Here is a 22569-nt window from a genome sequence, read left to right as displayed (position 1 = left end):
TCCGTATACAAGACAGCATTGCTATTGGGCGGTACGAATTGAAGTCGGACGCGGGTTTTCCGGGTTTTTGAATAGCTATAACTCGTACTTGTCTCCAATCATCTGGAACAATATTATTCTCCAGAAACCGATTGAATAAATTCAACAAGCGATGTTTCGCCACATCAGGGAGGTTTTTCAGCAAGTTGAACTTAATTCTATCCGATCCCGGAGCAGAATTGTTACATGAGAGCAGAGCAAGAGAGAATTCTACCATCGAAAACTCGGAATCAAGATCGCACCTACCTTGTGGTATATCTCGAACAATTTTTTGCACAGGAGCGGAATCAGAACAAACCTTCCGTGCAAAATTGAAAATCCATCGATGTGAATATTCTTCGCTTTCATTCGTTGAAGAGCGATTTCTCATGTTTCGAGCCACTTTCCATAATTTTTTCATTGACGTTTCTCGTGACAAACCTCCCACGAAATTTCGCCAATAAGCACGTTTTTTCCCTTTGATTAAGTTTTTAAATTGATCTTCAAGGGCTAAATACGTTTGAAAATTTTCAGGGGTTCCACGTTTCCGAAAAGCTTTAAATGCATTCGATTTTTCTACATAAAGCTTGGCACATTGGCTATCCCACCATAGATTGGGAGGCCTTCGGAAAATGGTGGAACCTGGGATGGGTTTCGTTTGAGCGCGAACCGCGCTGTCATAGATCAAACGAGAAAGGAAGTTATACTCCTCCAATGGAGGTAAACCATCTCTGGAATTGATGGCTAGAGCAATCGCGTCCGCCTATTTTTTCCAGTCAATGTGTCTTGTGAGGTCATATACCATGTTTATAGATTCAGAAGAATTCAACCCAATGGTGATGGAAATTTTGATTGGCAAGTGATCACTACCGTTGGGGTTCTGGATTACATTCCACTTGCAATCTAACGATAGTGAATTCGAGCAAAGCGAGAGGTCAAGAGCACTTGGGTTAGCAGGAGGTTTAGGTACACGTGTTGTTTCCCCAGTGTTCAAAACGGTCATATTGAAGCTGTTACAAAGGTCATATATCAACAATGAACGATTGTCGTCGTACTGTTCCCCCCAGGCAGTTCCGTGAGAGTTGAAGTCTCCCAAGATCAATCGTGGCTCAGGAAGGAGAGAGCATATGTCATCAAGTTGTTTGCGGCTAACCGCAGCTCTCGGAGGCCAATACAAGCTGACAATACAGAGGTCTTTGCCTCTGATGTTTGCATGACAAGCAACAGCTTCGATCCCTCCAATAGGTGGAAGGTCAATTCTAAAAAATGAGTGGCACTTATTGATCCCCAAAAGCACCCCTCCGTATCTATCATCACGGTCCAAGCGTATAATATTAAAATCGTGGAAAGAGATATCATCTCGCGAAGAAAGCCAAGTTTCGGACAGAGCAAAAACATCACAATTGTAGTTATGAATTAAAATGTTGAATGTATCTGTTTGAGACTATTATTACACCCGGTGCATATCACCCTGGACAAATCAGCTGTGTTGTCTGGTGTGAACGACCAGCAAATACCAGACAAACAAAAACGACATACAAAACATGGCAAACAAAACGTAGCAAACAGAAACAACGGAACCAACCCAACCATGTGCGAAAAGGAGACGAAAACAACATCGGAGAACAGCAACAACAAATAGAAATCTCACCACACCCGAAGATCAGCGGAGAGTAAAACATCGCACATGGGAGAAACAACATCAGTGCGCTGTGAAATCGTACTCCGGCGGAGCGATCGTAGTCGGGATTTGACCATGGAGGAATGATTTTAATGTACTGTATACGCGTCGAATGATTGTCGGTCGAATAAGTCTCAAGTAATCCACCAAGGGAAACACAGAGTGTATTAATTGTATGTCAGTGTCGTTCGTTTCGAATATTAATGTAAATTATAATATTGTGAAATGTGAATTGTAAATATATTGTAGAAGTGTTTAAATGGATTAAATGTATAGTTGTACCAGCACTGTCTGTTTTCGATTAAGAGGAAGAACCCCTCCGCTGTTGATTGTGCTGATTGTTCGTGGATTAATGTTTGCCTGGGCACTGCGTGAATATAGTGGTTTTTATGTGTGTTCACCGACGTTAGAGGAACACTATTTTGGTGGGGAAAGGACTTTCCCAAGCAGTGTTGGGTGTCAGGAATAACTGAGCTTTCGAAGTGGGCCGGACACCCAACATTTTGGTCCTTCGAACCGGATCCGGATTGGCAAATATCAGCGAATTTGAATTTGAACAATTGGCGGAAATACAATTGAGGAGTGCTATAGAGGCAATCGCTTTCACAAATCACTTTTGATTCGCGTGAAAGGGTGAATCGCCATGATTGAGAGTGCACAATATGCCTTTATGAGTAACAACATCATAAAAGGGTATTTTCTACGGACAATCACCGACATATTGCATTAAAACAATTGTGGAACTGGAATTCTATTACGCATTCGCCATAATTTGGAGAGTGAATTTGAACATTGGATACAATCGATCACTTCAAATTGGACATCCGACCTGAGTGGACGTGGACATATCCGGATCCGACAAGCTGGCTGATACACTTTCAGCACGGAACAATTTTCTTGAGGTAAATGCTACATATACAGTGTATGTTCAGCCGAAGCTTGATCGATCAAATACTAACGGCGTATTTCGACACATTTGCTTTCTAACTGGAGCGGTCTGGAATTTTATCCCGGTGGAACATACGACCAACCAAGGAATTTTGGGTTTGCTGGACATACTTTGGACAATTGGTGGATCATATCGATACTTTTGGACAATTGGTGGACCATATCATTGGATTTTCTGTCGACTGAGACGTCACTTACTTTGGAGGAGCATCAATCCTGACCACTTTTGGCGGCAAGAAGAGGAGGCGCAGCAATTTATTCTGTTCGGTGAGTGAACTGGTATATGCCAGCCGAAGTTCATAGATAATACACATTGTAATAAATTGTATAATCCTCTTCGTTGACCTGCCACGCCATTTGGATGACGTCATTGTGTTCATTAACGAGAAGATAATAATTGAAGTGCTTGCAACTTGATTTAAATCCATTCATTGATGAAGCAAATAATCGCGTGGATCACGATTCTGGAATTTTAATGTTGCTGTTGATTGTGCAACGGAAATTTGGCGCTATTGTTTGTCCAGTTAATAAGAAACGATCGCCATACTTGCCCATCTTCCACTGGGGCACTTGAACTACAACATTGGAAGGAATTCTTTGGGTTTCAACTATTAGTTTGTACAGGTAAAACTAACAGTATATGTCTGGCGAAGCTATGCCCAATCGATATTACACTGGTTCTTTTCTCCTCTACTCTGCAACCTCGAATTATCTAGAGCTGTTTGACGAGACGTGTGCTATTACTCTGACTTGAATCTATTTGGGGCGACATATAAGTTTTCTCCAGGTAAAGCTAGCAGTATATGCCTGGCGAAGCTAGGCCCAATCGCAGAATATTACACAGTAGTTTTTTTTCCGTTGCTGTTTTTCGAGTTGCCATGCCTGCACCAGCTGGGTCTACGGCTACTAGGCCACCGTCGTTGAGGTTGCTGATTGCCAAGCTGAAGGACATCCAGTCATCGTTTAATGATATACGACGTTTTATTGCGAACTTTCGCAGTGACACCAGCAATTCTAATGTTGAAATTCGATTGGAAAAGCTGGATGAACTTTGGGAACGGTTTGGAAACATTGTGGTAGAGATTAGTATTCACGAGGACTATGAGGAGTCAGAGGACCTGGAAAGGGATAGGGAAGACTTCAGCGACAAGTACTATGAAGCTAAGTCTTTCCTCGTGGACAAGCTGAAAGAAAGAGAGATTAGAACCACGTCTGAACAATCTTTTCGGAATCCTGATGCGTCGATGCAGGGAACCTTTGAGCACGTGAGACTTCCCCAAATAAAGCTTCAGACATTTACTGGGGATATTGATGAGTGGCTAAGCTTCAGAGACTTGTTTAAGTCGCTCATCCATAACAAAACTGACTTACCTGATGTGGAGAAGCTCCACTATCTAAAGGGTTGTTTGCAGGGCGAGCCTAAGAGTCTGATCGATCCGCTCCAGATAACCGCAGGCAATTACCCAATTGCGTGGGACTGCTTGCTGAAGAAATACAACAACAGCAAGCAGCTCAAGAAGCGTCAAATTCAAGCGTTGATGAAGCTACCAACGCTCACGAAGGAATCACCTGGAGAACTACATACGTTGGTTGAAGGGTTGGAGAGAACAATAAAGACATTGGACCAGATAGTGCAGCCTGGTGATTACAAGGACCTCCTATTAATCAACATCGTTACTACGCGCCTGGACCCGGTGACTCGGAGGGGCTGGGAGGAGTTCTCGGCGACCAAGGAGCAGGAAACGTAAAATGACTTGATCGATTTCCTTCAGCGACGAGTTCAGGTGTTGGATTCTTTGCCGGCCAGGGTGATAGAGGGAAGATACCAGCAGCAAACACAACCACAAACGAGACAAAAATCAGTTGTTTCGAAAACTAGCTTAAATACGGTGCAAGGTTCTGAGTTCCGCTGTTTCGTTTGCGCAGGCAACCATTATCTCTACCAATGTGTTACGTTTCAAAAAATGTCAGTGGATGATAGGGAAAAGGTATTGCGTACGCATTCTCTCTGCCGCAACTGTTTCCGCAAGGGCCACCGTGCGAAGAATTGCCAATCAAAAATTTCGTGTCGAAGATGTAAGGATCGACACCATACTCTTGTGTGCTTCAGAACAGAGGAGGATACTCATTCAAGATTCGTGACAGTCTCAAGGAGCCCCAACAGAAATCAAACTAAGGAAAACCAGGGACCATCGTGTTCGGCGTCTTCTCAGTCTTCGCAAGTTATAAATCTCTCAGCTAAGAAGGTCATCGCAGGTGAAACGATATCGAAACATTCAACAAAGGTACTTTTGGCAACTGCCGTGGTGATGGTGAGGGACACCAACGGTAATCAGTATCCAGCCCGTGCTCTCTTGGATTCGGGCTCAGAGAGCAACTTCATGACTGAAAGGTTGAGTCAAAAATTAAGGGTGACTCGTGAACGGGTTAACATTCCGGTCCTTGGTATTGGTGAAGTAGCTTCTAAGGTGAAGCAACGGATTCGAGCTACAATATTATCTCGCGTATCCGGATTCTCCCGAGAAATGGAATTCTTAATTTTGCCCAAGGTCACGGTGAATCTCCCGACTACATCGATCAACACAAGAGGATGGGCAATACCCGAAGGAATTCAACTTGCTGACCCCACGTTCGGGGTACCCACTGCTGTGGATATGGTACTCGGTATCGAGTCATTCTTTGACTTCTTTGAATCCGGAAGAAAGGTTGGATTGGGTGATAATTTACCAATACTAAAGGAGACAGTCTTCGGATGGGTCGTCTGTGGAGGATTGGCAGATTCTACTCAGGTTTCAAGAGTTAATTGTAATGTGTCAACTACGAAGAATTTGGAGTCGTTAATAAGCAAATTTTGGTCCTGTGAGGAAATTAATTCAACAAACGACTATTCACTGGAGGAAGCCCGCTGCGAGGAATGGTTCGTACAGTCAGTTGTTCGAGATGATGATGGGCGATACACGGTTTCATTGCCAATGGAAAGGGATGCTTTGTCGCGACTAGGTGAATCCAAGAACATTGCTCTTCGACGCTTACAATCAACTGAACGCAGATTAACAAGGGATGCTAGCTTACGGGAAGAGTACATCTCATTTATGGAGGAATATCTGCAGCTAGGGCATATGCGGAAGGTTGATGGAACTTCTAGGGAATCAGGCAAACGGTGTTTTCTTCCGCATCATCCGGTGGTGAAGGAGAGTAGTACGACAACTAAGGTTCGAGTCGTATTCGACGCATCCTGCAAAACTTCTTCTGGGGTTTCCCTGAACGATGTATTATTGACAGGGCCGGTAGTACAGGAGGATTTGAGGTCGATTATTTTACGATGCCGAATCAAACAGATAATGTTGGTCGCTGATGTGGAGAAAATGTTCCGCCAAATATATATTCATCCAGAGGAAAGGCCACTTCAATCCATTCTGTGGCGTGCATCACCTAAGGAGGAGGTTTGCACGTACGAATTAAATACAGTAACTTATGGTACAAGGCCAGCACCATTTTTGGCAACCAGAACACTCAAGCAGTTGGCAACGGATGAAAGGGAAAAATATCCACTCGCATATAAGTCAATTATCGAGGACACCTACATGGACGACGTGATTACTGGCTCAGATAATGTTGAAGCAGCCATTAACTTAAGTTTTCAATTAAATCACATGATGGAGGACGGTGGATTTCGGCTGAGGAAATGGGCTTCCAATTGTGAAGCGGTGTTGAACACTATTCCCAAAGAAAATTTGGCCATACGAGATACAGAGGGAATCAATCTAGATCCAGATAGCTATGTACGTACTCTAGGACTTACTTGGATTCCCAAAATGGATGTCTTTCGATTCCAATTCAGCGTTCCACCTATTGACGAGGACAGCTCAATAACGAAACGTCAGGTTCTTTCAATAATTGCATCACTTTTCGATCCCCTGGGGCTTATAGGAGCCACCATTGTCACGGCAAAGATATTTATGCAACTGCTTTGGACTCTGCGTGACAACAACAAACACGTTTGGAGTTGGAACCAGCCTTTACCTTCAACGGTGGGTGAGGCTTGGAAAAGGTATCACAAGCAACTTCCTGGCCTCAATAAAATTGAAATCGAGCGATGCGTCATGATTCCAAAGGCGGTTCACATACAATTTCATTGTTTTTCTGATGCTTCTGAGAAGGCATACGGCGGTTGTATTTACATTCGAAGCCAGGACACTGAAGGTACAGTAAAGGTTCATCTGCTTACTTCAAAATCAAAGGTTGCGCCTTTGAAGTGCCAAACAATACCGAGATTAGAACTCTGTGGAGCTCTGTTGGTAGCTCAGCTCTACGAAAAGGTCCAACAATCGACAAAAACAACAGCAACGGGCCATTTTTGGACAGATTCTACCTGTGTTCTGCGCTGGATTCAGGCTTCTCCCACTACCTGGTCAACCTTCGTCGCAAACAGGGTCTCGAAAATACAATCGCTTACGGAAGGAAGTCAATGGAATCACGTGCCCGGTATTTGTAACCCGGCGGATCTAATTTCCAGGGGAATCACACCAGAGGATATTTTTAATAACGAATTCTGGTGGCATGGGCCGAAATGGCTGGCAGAAGAACCAAACAAATGGCCGAACAAAATTCGGGATGAAGTAGAAGAGCTGGCGGAAGAAGAAAGGCGTCGTACTGCCATTGTAATCGCAACCGAAGTGGAAGTTAATGATTTCAACAATTGGTATTTGTCAACGTGTTCAAATTACACCGTCCTGATTCGCCGAACTGCTATTTACCTACGACTGATAGGACTTCTTCGTTCACCTTCCAAGAGTTGTTTCAAGGGTTTCATTACCACAGCAGAACTAAATGAGGCAGAACGGGTGTTGATTCATCGAGTACAGCAAGAGTCGTTTCCTGTCGAATTGAGGCTATTGGAGAAGAAGGAATCGGTTAAGAGAAGTTCTCCTTTGCGATGGTACAACCCATTTATTTCAGAGGATGAATTGCTGAGGATAGGTGGAAGATTAGAGTATTCCGTTCAGAGTGAGAACATAAAACATCCCGTAGTATTACCAGCCAATCATCGTTTCACAAGGATGATTTTCCAACATTATCACGAGAAGCTTCTACATGCTGGCCCGCAATTGCTGTTAGGGGTAGTTAGACTCCGTTACTGGCCGTTAGGAGGAAGAAATGTGGCTAGACAAGTCGTTCACCAATGTCACAAATGCTTCAGAGCCAAACCGACCGCCGTAAAACAATTCATGGGAGAGTTACCAGCGTCCAGAATCACAATGTATCGACCCTTCTCAATAACAGGAGTCGATTATTTTGGACCAGTATATGTAAGGCCCGGACCGCGTCGAACAGCAGTGAAGGCATATGTCTCAATATTCGTCTGTTTTTGTACCAAAGCGATTCACATGGAGCTGGTTTCGGATTTATCCACTGAACGGTTCTTGCAAGCGCTGCGTAGGTTTATATCCCGCAGAGGAAGGTCCAGCGATATATACTCTGACAACGGGACTAATTTCGTAGGCGCTCGAAACAAACTCAGAGAATTTCTACGATTACTGAAGGATCGTCAACATCACACTAAGGTTTCCAAATTTTGTGCAGATGAGGGAATTCAATGGCATTTCAGTCCTCCGAGAGCTCTACATTTTGGAGGATTGTGGGAGGCGGCGGTAAGATCCGCTAAACATCATTTATTGCGAGTCTTGGGGGAAACAACGGTTTCATTCGAGGATATGAACACATTACTTATCCAGATTGAAGGATGCTTGAATTCTCGGCCCATTACCCCTTTATCAGACGATCCAACTGATTTAGAGCCATTAACTCCTGCACATTTTCTGATAGGCTCTTCACTACAGACAGTTCCAGAACCAGATCTTCAAGCTACTCATGCTAACAGGCTTAAACAATGGCAACTGACGCAGCAAAAACTTCAAATATTTTGGAAGAGATGGCACAGAGAATATCTGTGCCAATTACAAGGCAGAAATAAACGTTGGCGGCCACCGATTCCAATCGAAGTGGGCCGTCTGGTGGTTATTTGCGACGAAAATTGTCCTCCTTTTCAATGGAAGCTAGGTCGTATTGAAGAAATTCATCCTGGAAAAGATAACGTTGTACGGGTCGTTACACTGAAAACGGCTACCGGTACCTTTAAACGACCGGTTGAAAAAATATGCCTACTACCTCGATTAGACAGCACAAACGATATCGCAAGCTCAGATCAACCCGTTTCCTAATCCCATCCTATCACCCATCCAGACGAAGAGGAGTTTTTGTTCTATTTTCAGAAATGGTATTTCTGGGTGGGTGAGGATGTTTGAGACTATTATTACACCCGGTGCATATCACCCTGGACAAATCAGCTGTGTTGTCTGGTGTGAACGACCAGCAAATACCAGACAAACAAAAACGACATACAAAACATGGCAAACAAAACGTAGCAAACAGAAACAACGGAACCAACCCAACCATGTGCGAAAAGGAGACGAAAACAACATCGGAGAACAGCAACAACAAATAGAAATCTCACCACACCCGAAGATCAGCGGAGAGTAAAACATCGCACATGGGAGAAACAACATCAGTGCGCTGTGAAATCGTACTCCGGCGGAGCGATCGTAGTCGGGATTTGACCATGGAGGAATGATTTTAATGTACTGTATACGCGTCGAATGATTGTCGGTCGAATAAGTCTCAAGTAATCCACCAAGGGAAACACAGAGTGTATTAATTGTATGTCAGTGTCGTTCGTTTCGAATATTAATGTAAATTATAATATTGTGAAATGTGAATTGTAAATATATTGTAGAAGTGTTTAAATGGATTAAATGTATAGTTGTACCAGCACTGTCTGTTTTCGATTAAGAGGAAGAACCCTCCGCTGTTGATTGTGCTGATTGTTCGTGGATTAATGTTTGCCTGGGCACTGCGTGAATATAGTGGTTTTTATGTGTGTTCACCGACGTTAGAGGAACACTATTTTGGTGGGGAAAGGACTTTCCCAAGCAGTGTTGGGTGTCAGGAATAACTGAGCTTTCGAAGTGGGCCGGACACCCAACAGTATCCAATTTAGGGATAAGACTACGACAATTCCACTGTAAAACAGTGATATCTCCGACCTCTCTATTTGAATTAGACATCAAGAGAGATAATCATTGCAAGGAGGGGCCATGTTTGCATCAATTGTTGCAAAATTGTCTTTAATACTGGAAGCATTGAGATGACAAGGGTTCTGATGGAGTCAGAAACATTAAAACACTTGAAGATTTGGTCCAAAAGGTCAGACAACTTTATAAATCCCGATTGGGAAGTTGAACTGGACGGAATAACAGGGACAGTTGGGGTTTTTGATGTCCCCTCGAGTGCTGGGCCATTCGAAGGTGAATTATTCCCACGGAAACCAGGAGGAACCTGATTTTGCTTGTCCGCTGCACTCGATTTTTTAGGCATGCTAACAGGGGGTATCACCGGAAGGGCTTGTCCTTGAACTTTGGGAGTGGTCACATTTTTGCGCCGGGGATTCCCTTGGAAAATGAACGGTGTGCCCCCGTTAGCTGTGTCCGCTTCTATTTCGTCAACGGGCAACGTGGCGAAGACATTTTGTGTGTTGATTGGTTGTTGTTGTTGGGCCAGTAGAGAAGCGCCCTTTAAAATATCCGCAAAAGTGCGTTTCGAGCGTTCCTTCAAAGAGCGCTTCTGTTTCTCCCAGCGACTCTTGTAATTTTCACAAACTGAGAGCTCGTGTGGGGATCCCCCGCAATATGGACATTTATGCTCAGTCGCACTGCAGGATTTCCCCTCATGTTGCTCTCCGCAAGTGGCACAGCGCTCCTTGTTGGCACAATAATCCGAAGTGTGACCAACTGACTTGCATTTGTTGCAAGTCATGGGCTTTGGCACGAAGAGTCGCACAGGTAGTCTCAATTTGTCCACCATAACGTAGTCAGGGAGGGCGGCACCAGCAAAGGTGACTCGAAACGAGTCGGACGGCGTAAATTTAGTTTGGTCCCCATCATGGGAAAGTTTCCCGAGTTGGCGACAGTCCAAGATTTTCACTTCCATTGAGGGGAGCTTCTTGAACTTGCCTTTTCCTTCTGCTTTTATTTGTTCGCTCGTCAGACCCGTTTCAGTTATCACCCCCTCAATTTCTACGTTATGGGAGGGTATAAATGTTCGATATTCGAGAGTGAAATGTTGATCAGCAACAATCTCGTTTGCGTGTTTCCGTTCATTCACGACAACTCGCAATTTGTTCGGTCTAACCCTGCGAATTTCAGATACAGAAGTGTATCTGGCCAGATCTTTCATGATCTGAATCACGTTAAGGTTTTTTCTTTTCGGTTTTGGCCGGAGGAAAACAACCCAAGGGCCAGTTCCAGGTGCATCTTCTGGATAAACTCTGACACGTGGAGCGGAGACAACAGAGGGGGAAGACGAGGACGAGGACGAGGACGAGGACGAGGACGAGGACGAGGACGAGGATGAGGATGAGGACGAGGACGAGGATTGGGTTGGATCGGAAGCATCAGAAGGGGGAAGCGAAATCGATGATGGGAGAGGGGGAGTGGAAGTAACAGTGGGTTGAGAAGGGTGGCTTGCAATTTTCTTAGAGGGGGGCTTGGTAGGATGAGCGGATTCGTCCCCAGAAGAATTATCTTCCTTATGAGGGACTCGTTTATGTTTTTTCCCAGATCTTATATGAGATTCATTATCGGAGATCTCCATCTCTGGAGATCCTCCACTATTCTCCATTTTACAAAAATTTCTGTCTTATTTCTAAATTATTATTGATTTTAACAATAATCTTTAAAAAAAATAGCAAAAAAAAAAAAAATTATGATAATTGGGAGTGGTTTTATAATAATGGTTTGATAATAATATCAAACAATGAACAAATGAATTGAATAATAATATTAATAATAAATATGTGTACCTTAATATATAAGTTGTTCTAATAATGCGCTCTACTGCCCTAATCAGGGAGAAACAGAGGCTACGCGCTACGGAGACAACACAATAGCGCAAGAATAGCTTACGCAGCCACGTGATGATGAATCCCGTTTGCGACAGTCACGCGATGGCGATCCCGTTATGCCGAATCAGTTCAACAGCCGCAATCCGGCTCGCTGCAAGAGCGCTGCTTCCTTTGTTCCTTCGTTCCACTTCACAAAAGGTCAGGTCGAAAGCGGACAGCAATGACCTTCACTCGTACCAATAGCACAATAGCAAAAGTGGCAACGCACAATACCGACACTGAACTTTACTCGTCAAGAGTTGGATAGCGAATGATGGCATGATATTGAATGTAATGAAAAAGTGTCCGGATTAAAAAGCGTCCGGATTCAGAAGCATCACTGTATATCATTAATTGCATTTCAATATTTCTAGCCTACTTGTGACATTACACTTTTTCGGAGCGGTTGTTTCTGTTGCAGTTGTTTTCTGGTTCTATTCTGCGACTTTTTCCGGGAACCTGTATGAAAAAATCATGTGATTGAAGCTCCCATAGAAAAAAATGCAGATTTTGGCCAATATTGACGCTAATGACGACTATTTATTAAACTAAACTTACATTTTACTTATCTACATTAGTCGTGAAAAAATAAATAAATCTTCGAAATATTGGCGGGAATTCCATCAGGTCCAGGAATTGTAGACTGTTTCAGCTTACTACATACTGCGTACACGATATTGGGACTGATCATAGGTGGCGTTACAAGCAAGTTGGCATAGAACAACACATGAGATAAGGTCACAGTAGCTGCCTCTAAATCTGAGAAGTCTAAAATTTCGTTCCAATTCATGCTCAAAAGAAAAATCACAGGAGGGTTGTGTTCGAGACACGACCGCATAGTTGACGTAGGATTCCGTTAGACTATCTGTTGATTTTTTATATGTTTGAAGAATTACATCGTTAAACTCTTTGATAATGATTTGGTGGCCCTGAGAAGGGCAATTTTGTTTGGTAGTTTGGTATTGTTTATTCACTCCACCAGAGTTCACCGAGTGATGATGACAGAAGTATGGTAAACAGTCGTGGAATGAGATATGATGAAAACCGGCCTCTGTGACCCTAGACGAGATGCCTCCTGTGTTATGTATGGATGAAATAAAGAAAAAAAAACTCACCAATGTAATATAGATAATTGCCAGTAGCGAACACAATTATTAATATCATCAGTAAAAACATGTTACCTTAATATAGAGAAAACATATTTGAAATGGAAAAGGTAATTTTGTTTTATATTTTACTTTCTGAGCGTTTATTCAACCCAATGCGAATTTTAATTGGACTAACCTAACACCTGATGCTATATGTAGAACATATGGGAAATCACTTTGTCGAATATTTCTTCACTTTCCCAATTTTTCCTCGCCGCATGAACTTTCCTTGGGTGAAAATGAACACAACAAAACAGACAGCTTAAACCGAACGACCCGTTCTCGAGTGGGATCACACCTTTGATTTTATTTATGAAAATTGGAATAAATCGTTTCATATATCAATTAATTTTTAACACAACTGCTACCATATACAATTTCACAATTACACTTGTGCTAAATTTTTCACAATACACGATCGGTTTTTGATATGAAATTTGACGAACATTGAAGTTCCAAATTCAAATTTTATTTTCTAGAAAAAATCGAATCACTCACCCTACTTGCGCTACACAGAAAGGCCCCCGACTTGCATATATTATCAATGCCGATTTCACTCGGGAATCTTGGTTTTGATGTCTCTGTTAGGGAACACATTTCGGTAGGAACAAAAGCTCCTCCTACTTTCATGTATTTACAATGCCGATTCCCCCCAGGCGGCTTGGTTTTGATGTCTCTGTTAGGGAACCGCATGTGTCGTCAATTTCGACCAATTAGAAGTGGATATTTCCGTTAGAATAGGGGTTGAGATTTTTCAATTGTTCGATAGTCAGTTTCATGACATATATTAATTTATTCAATATAAAAAATTGTTATGGAGTGTCGAAATCGATTGACGCAAAAATTCCATCAATCCATCATGAAATGACTGAGTAATAAGCGTTTGAAATTGGACAATTTTCACGATGTGCTCGATTTTCGATTTTCAATTTGTACCCCAATATGTTCCCGAAAGACGTAATCCTACGTCAAAAGCTATACATTGATGAGTAATTACCTTTCCTATCATCGTAATACAGGGAAACTTCGATATAACGTACCCTCGTTATAACGTACTCTCGATATAACGTCACTCGATATAACGTACACATTTCCAAAGTGTAAAGGAATTTTTTTTTCTGATAGAACAATGAATTATCTTTATTGTGATGCTAAAACAAGTTTTGTACCTTAAATCAAACCCGAAATACAGGTGGTTTTGTGATTCCGGATTTTAAATAAATCAACCTTTAATCAACAGTACGAAGGAAAACATCATAAGAAAGGCTGATTTTGTCTTTTGATTGAAGTTATTCATTAACTTTACTAAAACAGCAACACAAGAATGTATTATAGACTACGTTTGTGAGTACTTTATTATGCTTCGATATAACGTACAATTCGATACAACGTACAATTTTGAAAGTGAAATGTACGTTATATCGAAGTTTACCTGTTCACTGATTATGTCGTGCATGCGAAACCGAAGCCTGTGGATCGTCAGGTAACAACAGCTTCACTGCATCAGCTGATGGTTCCCGATTCAAAAAAGGAAATGTAGACACTCCTTTAGGCAAAAAATCGCCGCATAAAACCTGTCTACCGATTGTCTCGGGAACACTTATTTTGAATGATATGAATGATAAAGGCGCTTGGTCGTTAATAGGTTAAGCTAGCCTTGGAATAAGAGCTTTCAATTTCTTGCGAAACATTCCAATTTATTTCACCCATTTATACCATTTCATAGTTATCAGCAACACATTGTATTGAACTGCGTTGAATAGTTCCGATGAATCCAAATTCAATAATGATTATGAATGATTATGATTCTACTGATTTGTACGGTCAAGTCTAAGCGTTGGCGATATAATATTTCTGAAGACATTATTTAGGTTCATATTACATTTAATATTATAGAAAATGATCCCTATGTGACCTTAAGATGGCGTCCATCTCATATATGCACTTCACGAAAACACCAACTTGAAAAACTATCCCCCAAACGTCCGAACAGAAATATGAAAAATCTATTAAACAACGTACACGAAAGTTCTGATCCAACCGTTATCACTCCCCCCTACTGCAAAGGGAGAGAGATTGGCCGCACACGTTGGGACCGAGTGGGGGGGTACGTAGCACACATACATACCCACACCAACATTTCCCAGCCACTAGTCATTGGGAGCTCCAAGTTAGTTTTAGAGTCGAACACCTCCGCCGCGCTGCCCTGCTACTGCGAAATAATGAAATGAAAAATTCTGCAAATTCTCGGAATTCTTCCACAATTGCATTCGCAGCGCGGTTCCGCTTTCTCTGCTGCTTGCCCCGGGCCAGTTCGTCGTCATGTTCTGACCCTCCCCCCGTGACCAGCCCGTAGCCACGCGGTTGTCGCTAATTAGTTTTCCGATTTCAGCGGACCATGTGTATTATCGATGCTGCTCGCTGCGCGCATCAGACTGCAGCGATCATATGTTTGGCCCAGTTCATGTTTATTTTTTTTTTCAATATGGCAGCAACAATTTAAGACGAGTGGAAATCGATAAAACAACATTGAATCGCTAGCCCCGTCGGTTGTGTATTATCATAATTCGCGGGGAGCACGACATTACTCTCTACCGGCTCTACAAACGGTTTCACGGGTGATGTTGGAGAGCGTTGAGAGTTTCGAGGGATGTTAATTTTTTCAGCGGTAACATGACACAAAAAATCAATCTATTCACTCTGTTTTTTTATCTAAATTAATATTTCTTGGGTTCCAGTTTTAATCCTCCAATGTTAGACGTAGGATTACTTCGAACTGAAAGGTATCGGATATTAAAAGAAAGTCTAAAAACTGAAAATGTGAGAAATAATTAGAGATTTCGAATGCTTATAACCCGTAACATCCGCCTCGATTTCTCAAAAGATTATAGAGACGTGTGCATCAATCGATTGAAGCAACGCTCTGTAATAGGTAATAAAGATAATTAAGAAAATAAAGAAAATTATATGATTCTTGAAATAAAATATAGAATAATTGTGAAGCATAGCTGATGCTTCGTATTTCACAATTTTTCGCGCCGTTTATTCATTTTGTTGAACTAGATTCATTATAAGGTAATGTAATGTGTTCGAAACAAAAACTGTGATAGGGAATGAGTTGATAATCATGCTATGGAGTAAATCCATACCAAATCAACCGAAGACTTCATATTTTGACGCGGCTCTCTTCGATTTTGTTGAGACTTGGTACACATGATCGAAGCTACCCAAAATCACAATTTTCATTATCATATGACCAAATTAAATTACGACTGATTTTTGAAAAGGGCGTGTTTAAAAGTATCGATCATTCTTTCGAAACATCGTGACTCAAAATCCAGATGTCTGATCAAAACATGATGTTTAACAAAGTTGTTGGAAAATGAATGAACAATTTAGGAAAGTATCATTCTAAACGTACTGTTAAAAAATCTTTCTCAAAAATTTAATTTTGTATTAAAAACATTTATATGGTTTAGGGTTGCCTCAAAGCACTCAATGTTTTGACTTTTTGGCCACTCAGGCTAATTCCCAAAAGGTCGATTTTCGGTCAACATATATCAACGTTTCATGCATGTTCAAGCCATTTGGCATCGAAAACAAGATTCGTATTTCCAAATTTCCTTAAGTCTCCCTTTGGAAGATTTTCGAGGATCGGAAAATCAAACTTTGAGCACTTTGAGGCACCCTCAAATCATGTCCGATTGAGCTGAAACTTTGCAAGGTCATTTTTTTGGGCCAATAAGCAAACTATTTTTGGAATTTGACGTGACCATTTTTGCTGCCACTCTAATATACGGTCCATCCCAAACCAGTTTTACCAGTTTTTCGTGAAAAGTGGCAGATTTGTTCTTCATCGCAAACAATTAGACCCGTATTTTTTATTTTTTCGTTAGGGAGTCCATTTCCATTTGAGGGTGGTTCGAAAAATCTCTTTTTTTCACTTATTTTTTTTTCCAAAAATGACTTTTTTTTTTAATTCATAATATTTGATCTGCTGGACCGATTCAGATGATCGACATATTAAACTGAAGCCAATTAGCTATTAAAAAAAATTACAATTGCAAAAACATGGATTTCGTTTTTGTAATTATTGATTACATTTTTTTTTAGTTAACATGGTCTCGAGACCAAGGGCGCTATATTTTTTCTTGAAAGCTGAGGATTTTTTACATAAAATCTCTGAAAATTAGAGATGCGTTATTTTTCTTTTTAAATTTATTGTTTTTCAAAGTGTTAACTTAATTGTCGGAGTGGAAATCGTGAACTTCCACCGATTACTCGCAGCAGTACTAAACGCACACACAAAGCGTGATGGGGTACTTTCTCCCGCGAATCTAATGGTCATATAGACATACTCACAACCAAAATGTATGGAACAATTCAATAAAGTTAATAGTCTGAATTTATATCTTGAAGATAAAACACGCGTTTTTCATTTTTTACCCGCATTTCGCTTACGACAGCTAAATCTCCACGAGTCGAAGATTGATTCCAACATTAATCATAATCGATTTTTCCCTTTTTTCCTATTCTCAAAATTTTTTTAATATTGAACTACTGGAACGATTTAGATGATTAACATATAAAATTAAAGCCAATGAGCTTGACTTTTTCGGAAAAATATTATACTTGCGAAAAAATTGAATTATGTTTTCAATAATTATTGATTGCATCTGTTTTTTTTTATAGTTTAGATGGTTTCGGGGCAAAGGGCGCGGTTTTTTTGTATTTTTTCTTGAAAGCTGAGGATTTTCTACATAATCAGAGGTGTGTTCTTTTTCTTTTTTAAGTTATGGTTTTTAAAAGTTAACCTATACTTCAGAATATCATTTTTCCCCTTTTTTTCCTATTCTCAAAAACTCAAAAACTTTTAAGCTACTGGCCGATTCAGATGTCAAAAAGTCATTTTTTTACTAAGCGAAAGAATGATTTTTTTAACCATCGGTTGAATTTGAAAAATCATAACATAAAAACGAAAAAAAACACATCTCCGATTTTGGAATATGTTTTGTAAAAAAACTTCAGCTTTCAAGAAAAAATATAAAAAAATATATAGCACCCTTGGTTCCGATACCTTGAAAACAACAAAATACAAATACAATCTATAATAACGGAAGCAAAATTGAAATTTTCTGCAAGTGTTTTTTTTTCTAAATTCAACAGGCTTTGATTTCATATGTCGATCATCAGAATCGGTCCAGTAGTTCAAATGTTATGAATTTTTGAAAAAAATCATTTTTAGAAAAAGGGGGGAAAAGTTGACCACCCTAAAATAGAAATGGGCATCCTTAAAAAAATATATATAGGGTTGGGGAAAAAGAAATGTTGTGTTTCTGATCGAAATTTGACGCTTTATATAACATACTTAAAATTATCCAATTTAAGTCAAATATCCGCCGTTTTGCTCGCAAACTTGTTGTCATTTAGAAGGCAACTTCATTATCCCCCCCCCTTCCCCTATTAAAACCACCCCTCCTTATTTGAAAAAAAAAAACTCAGACAGCCAGTTTTCGCAAGCCTCTTTTTAGGCCAACTTAGTATCACCGAGAGCGTTTTGCATGGATCGGAAGAGATGATAATCACTTGGAGCCAGAACCGGACTATACGGTGGGTGCAATAGGACATCCCATCCGAGCTCCTGTAGCTTCTGGCGGGTCATCAAAGTTGTGTGAGGCCGAGCGTTGTCCTGGTGGAAAACAACACCATTCCTATTGATCATTTCTGGCAGCTTCTGGCCAATCGCCTGCTTCAAACGGTCAAGCTGCTCACAGTAGAGAACCGAGTTGAGGGTCTGGCCATAGTTGAGCAGCTCATAGTCGATGATTCCCTTCCAATCCCATCAAATACACAGCAAAACCTTCCTGACCGTCAATCCGGGCTTGGTGATGGTTAGGGCCGGTTCACCGCGCATCGACCACGACTTTTTTCGCTTTAGGCTGTCGTATGTGATCCACTTTTCATCACCAGTCACCATCTTCTTCAAAAATGGGTCGAGTTCGTTCCGTTTCAGCAGTGCATCGCAGGCGTTGATTCGATCTAAAAGATTTTTTGCGTCAACTCGTGTGGCACCCATACATCCAGTTTTTTCGGAATCCAATCTTCTGCAAATGGTTCCAATCGGTTTTATGGTCAATGCCCAGCTCCTGGCCAATCGAGCGAGTGCTCACATGCCGGTCTACTTGGATGATTTCAACGATTTTATCGGTTTCCACGACGATTGGCCTACCAGTACGGGGTGTATCTTCGTCAGTCACTACACCAGAACGAAATCATTCAAACCAACGCTGTGCTGTGCGAATCGTTACAGTTTCGAGTCCATAAACTACACGATTTTTTTCGGCCGCCTTCGTTGCAGTTTTACCTTGCACGTAGTAAAAACGTAAAATATGGCGAATTTCTTGCTTGGTGGACTCCATCTTTGACGCGCTATAACTTGAGACTGAAAAGGACAATCACAACACTGTCAAAACGACACTTGTAGCACAGATTGTCGTCTTTAAATAGCAGTATAGTATGACCAGATACGATAAGTACAACACAAGATACGTTTAAGTGTTGCCATATATAGACAATATACGACATTCCTTTTTCCCCAACCCAATATATAAAAATACGGGCCTAATATTTGGCGATAAGAAATAAAATTTCCACTTTGCAGGGAAATCCGACAACCACTAGATCGGTTTGGCATGGAATGGCTATATATAACGGGTATTTCAATAGGGACGCTACAAAAGTAGACCGATAGGGACACCAAACGACGCCATATTCTTTCCCGCTCTCTTGACATTTCTCTTCAGTAAGGTTTGCCATCTTATAATGCAACGATATACGGTCCAACAACGAGTCGAGAGTATTAAAATTTAATACCGAAATAGGCGAAATAGGAAACCCCAATAGGCTCAATGTGATTGAGTATATATGTTGAATTTTGGCCTCTCCATAAATGAAAAATGAGAATATTTCTAGACAAAAAGAGAGAGTAAATTAGTAAATTAGAGAGCGTAAAAAAATGAGTGTTTCAAAAATCTCATTTCCTTTTCTGCCGATGTATGTCCCAAGTTCAATTGAACTGATTTTATTGAAACGGAAAGTGACGACAACATCAAAGCATATAGAGTAGGATGCCAATGAATGTATGGGAAAAAATGGACCCTAAAATTCCAAAAAGTTACCATATAAAAAAATTTACCACCTCGAAAAATCACCCTATGCCGAATTTCAGCTCAATCGGACTTAAGGGAGAGTAGCGCAAAGCGGTCAAAGTTTGAGTTTTTTGAAAATCGAAAAATCACTTAAAGTAAAGGAAATCGGGTTATCGAAAAAATATTTTGATTCCAAATGTCTTGAAAATGCATGAAACGTTTTGTCAAAAATCGACACTCTGGGACATAGTTTTTTTTTGGAATACGAAATGAAAAGAACGGTTTTGAGTGCCAATAAAAATAGTTCTCTCGATTTTTCATTCGGAACTTGCTACGAAATGTTGATTTGCACTATAATATACTCTATGCAAAATCTAGCTCATTCGGACTTCATTTACTCGTGTCACAAACGTCAAAATTCAAGTTTTTTTTTTGAAAAACGAAAAATCACCAAAAATCAAGGTTAAAAAAATAAAATTCGGAATAGGGTGTTTTTTCGAGGTAATGAACATTTTTTTATAGGTTAACTTTTTTTAAATTCGAGATGGTCATTTTCATTGGCACCCTAATATAGAGGTTAAACTTTGCAGTTCAAAGCCTCTATAATTGAAATAAATGAATCAACCAACCAAAACATACGGAAATAAATGAATCGAAAGATTTTTAAAACTCTCAGGTATTAAAGAAAAGAAGAAGAAAAATAGGACACCGTTAGCGGCGAATTAACCTTCATGTTTAAAGCCTATATAAAACAAAGAAAGAAAGCCAACGCATCATTCATGATTCAACAGTTATCCGATTGAATAAGTTGGCGGCGGCAGCGGGGGCACATTACCTTTCTCCAGTTCGATAATTTACATCCATTTTCCCCAATTGGCCTGAAAAAGTTGGAAATCTCTATGGTTCAAAGCAATCATCATCACCAACGCATCCCTGGCGAATGAACGAAGTACAAAGGTTCAAGAGATTAATCAAGAAGAAGAAGAGGAAGAAAAGGAAGTCAAAAGGACGAAAGAATGAGCTACGAAAGTGTGTTGTAGGAATAAACTAAAAACTCATCAGAATCCAACAAAAATTGAATGCAGCTTCAGTTTTATCTTTTTATGTAAAATAAATACACAATATATAAATTATCCCCCCATCACCCTGTTAAAACTGTGGAAATAACTTTTTAAGAGAACGTTTTTAATGAACAGGTTAAAATAAGTGCAAGAAAGAACGAAGAAGAACAAAAGAACCAACGAAAACATGTAAAGTTTGTATATGTCACAATAATATTTTATCAAATAATTGGGGTTATTTACTAATATGACATGCAGGAAACCCCTATCGCTTAACTTTTATCTTATTCAAAAGCCTACCCTTTCAATTTATATGAATATCAGATGTTCTAGGACCATCAAAACATTCCAACATTTAGATTAATTGATCTATCATTTCAACCACTATTGGTGCAATGTTCATAGCTAGGAATCTTACACAAAATGGTTTATTAAGCCCGCGTGTAATGGCTTTGGCTTTAAATGTATGAAAACATTAGATGTTCTAGGTCCTCCAAACCATGCTAAAGTTCAAAAGATCATACAGTAAATGTACTTCATCGGCTTTAATGATATGAATATAAAACCCAAGAAAACTTGTCTTCGTTTACATCAATGGGATAGGTATTACTTTCTTATGGTCACTCAGAGGATTTTCAGTTCTAAGCAGGCTTAATATTACACATTATCTAAATTCTCTTATTTGACGCATAGTTCGAAATAAAAAGATAAAATGCATATTTTGCAAAAACTGTATTCGCACTATAGTGTATATTTTGCTAGTACGCGTACTATGTACAATTTTTCCAAAAATACTTTCTCGAGCAGGAGGAAACATATAAGGATACATCATTTTAATATTTATACCAAAATTTGGTTCAGACAACCCTGATGTAAGAAGCAAAATACCAAATAAAGAAAAAAGACTAAAAAATGGAGAGAAATGTCTTTTCAATACCAAATTTTGATGATATAAACACCAAAGGAATGCTTGAGCAGTGCTGTTTTGGTATTGAATGCTTCGAGGGAAATTCTATTTCTCAAGCATTCTATAAAAAATTTATAAATAAATATAAAATAAATATAAAACTATAAAATCATTTTTGGTAAATCAAAGCCGGTCTTCTTAAAGTGAAATGGTTTTACAGGATCCAGTTTTCTTCCAGTTTTTTCAAGCGCAATCTTCCAGTTTTTTGAAAAATATTATTGGCAACCCTGCTCCTACCTATAGCAAAATGTGGCTAGATCTCTCCGCGCTATTATTGGAGAAGTGTGTAATACGCACCCCCTAAGCGAGAATGGATTTATCTTGACCGTGCTTTTAAAAATTAAGGTAACAACTACGTTAGTACGTAGATTAGTTAACCCTCCGTCATCTGTAATCGTTCTGTATTTTAGATATTGCATAACAAAAGTGCTACGAATTTTATTTTGTGATTCTATATTTTACAATCATAGGTGTTACATGGCCTAGCAGAAGTAAAATATGCTCATAAGCTGTTGATTTCAGAGGCTATGAAGCTCAGAGAAATAGCTTGTTTGAAGGAGATATTCCATCAATACATTCATTTCATGCCTACCAGCGAAG

General features: G+C 40.1%; 2 protein-coding genes across 2 annotated transcripts in view; both read left to right on the top strand.

The window, feature by feature from the left end:
- Positions 1-3525: 3525 nt before the first annotated feature.
- LOC129781528 (uncharacterized) lies at positions 3526-4395 on the top strand. The gene has a single exon (XM_055789207.1). The coding sequence runs from the start codon at positions 3526-3528 to the stop codon at positions 4393-4395; it is 870 nt and encodes a 289-aa protein (XP_055645182.1).
- Positions 4396-4611: 216 nt separating this feature from the next.
- The window catches only part of LOC129781512 (uncharacterized), a 50997-nt gene continuing 33039 nt past the window's right edge, over positions 4612-22569 (top strand). Inside the window, exon 1 of the mRNA XM_055789203.1 lies at positions 4612-7654. Coding sequence (XP_055645178.1) covers positions 4612-7654 — 3043 coding nt within the window. The remainder of the gene's footprint in view (positions 7655-22569) is intronic.

This window comes from Toxorhynchites rutilus, chromosome 1 (assembly GCF_029784135.1).
Source record: "Toxorhynchites rutilus septentrionalis strain SRP chromosome 1, ASM2978413v1, whole genome shotgun sequence".
Taxonomy (NCBI): domain Eukaryota; kingdom Metazoa; phylum Arthropoda; class Insecta; order Diptera; family Culicidae; genus Toxorhynchites; species Toxorhynchites rutilus.
Note: the sequence above shows the minus strand (reverse complement) of the source record. Positions and strands in the feature narration are given on the sequence as shown.

Bases quoted from the DNA above. Each gene is read 5' to 3' on its own strand.
- LOC129781528 (XM_055789207.1), top strand. From the start codon at position 3,526: ATGCCTGCACCAGCTGGGTCTACGGCTACTAGGCCACCGTCGTTGAGG.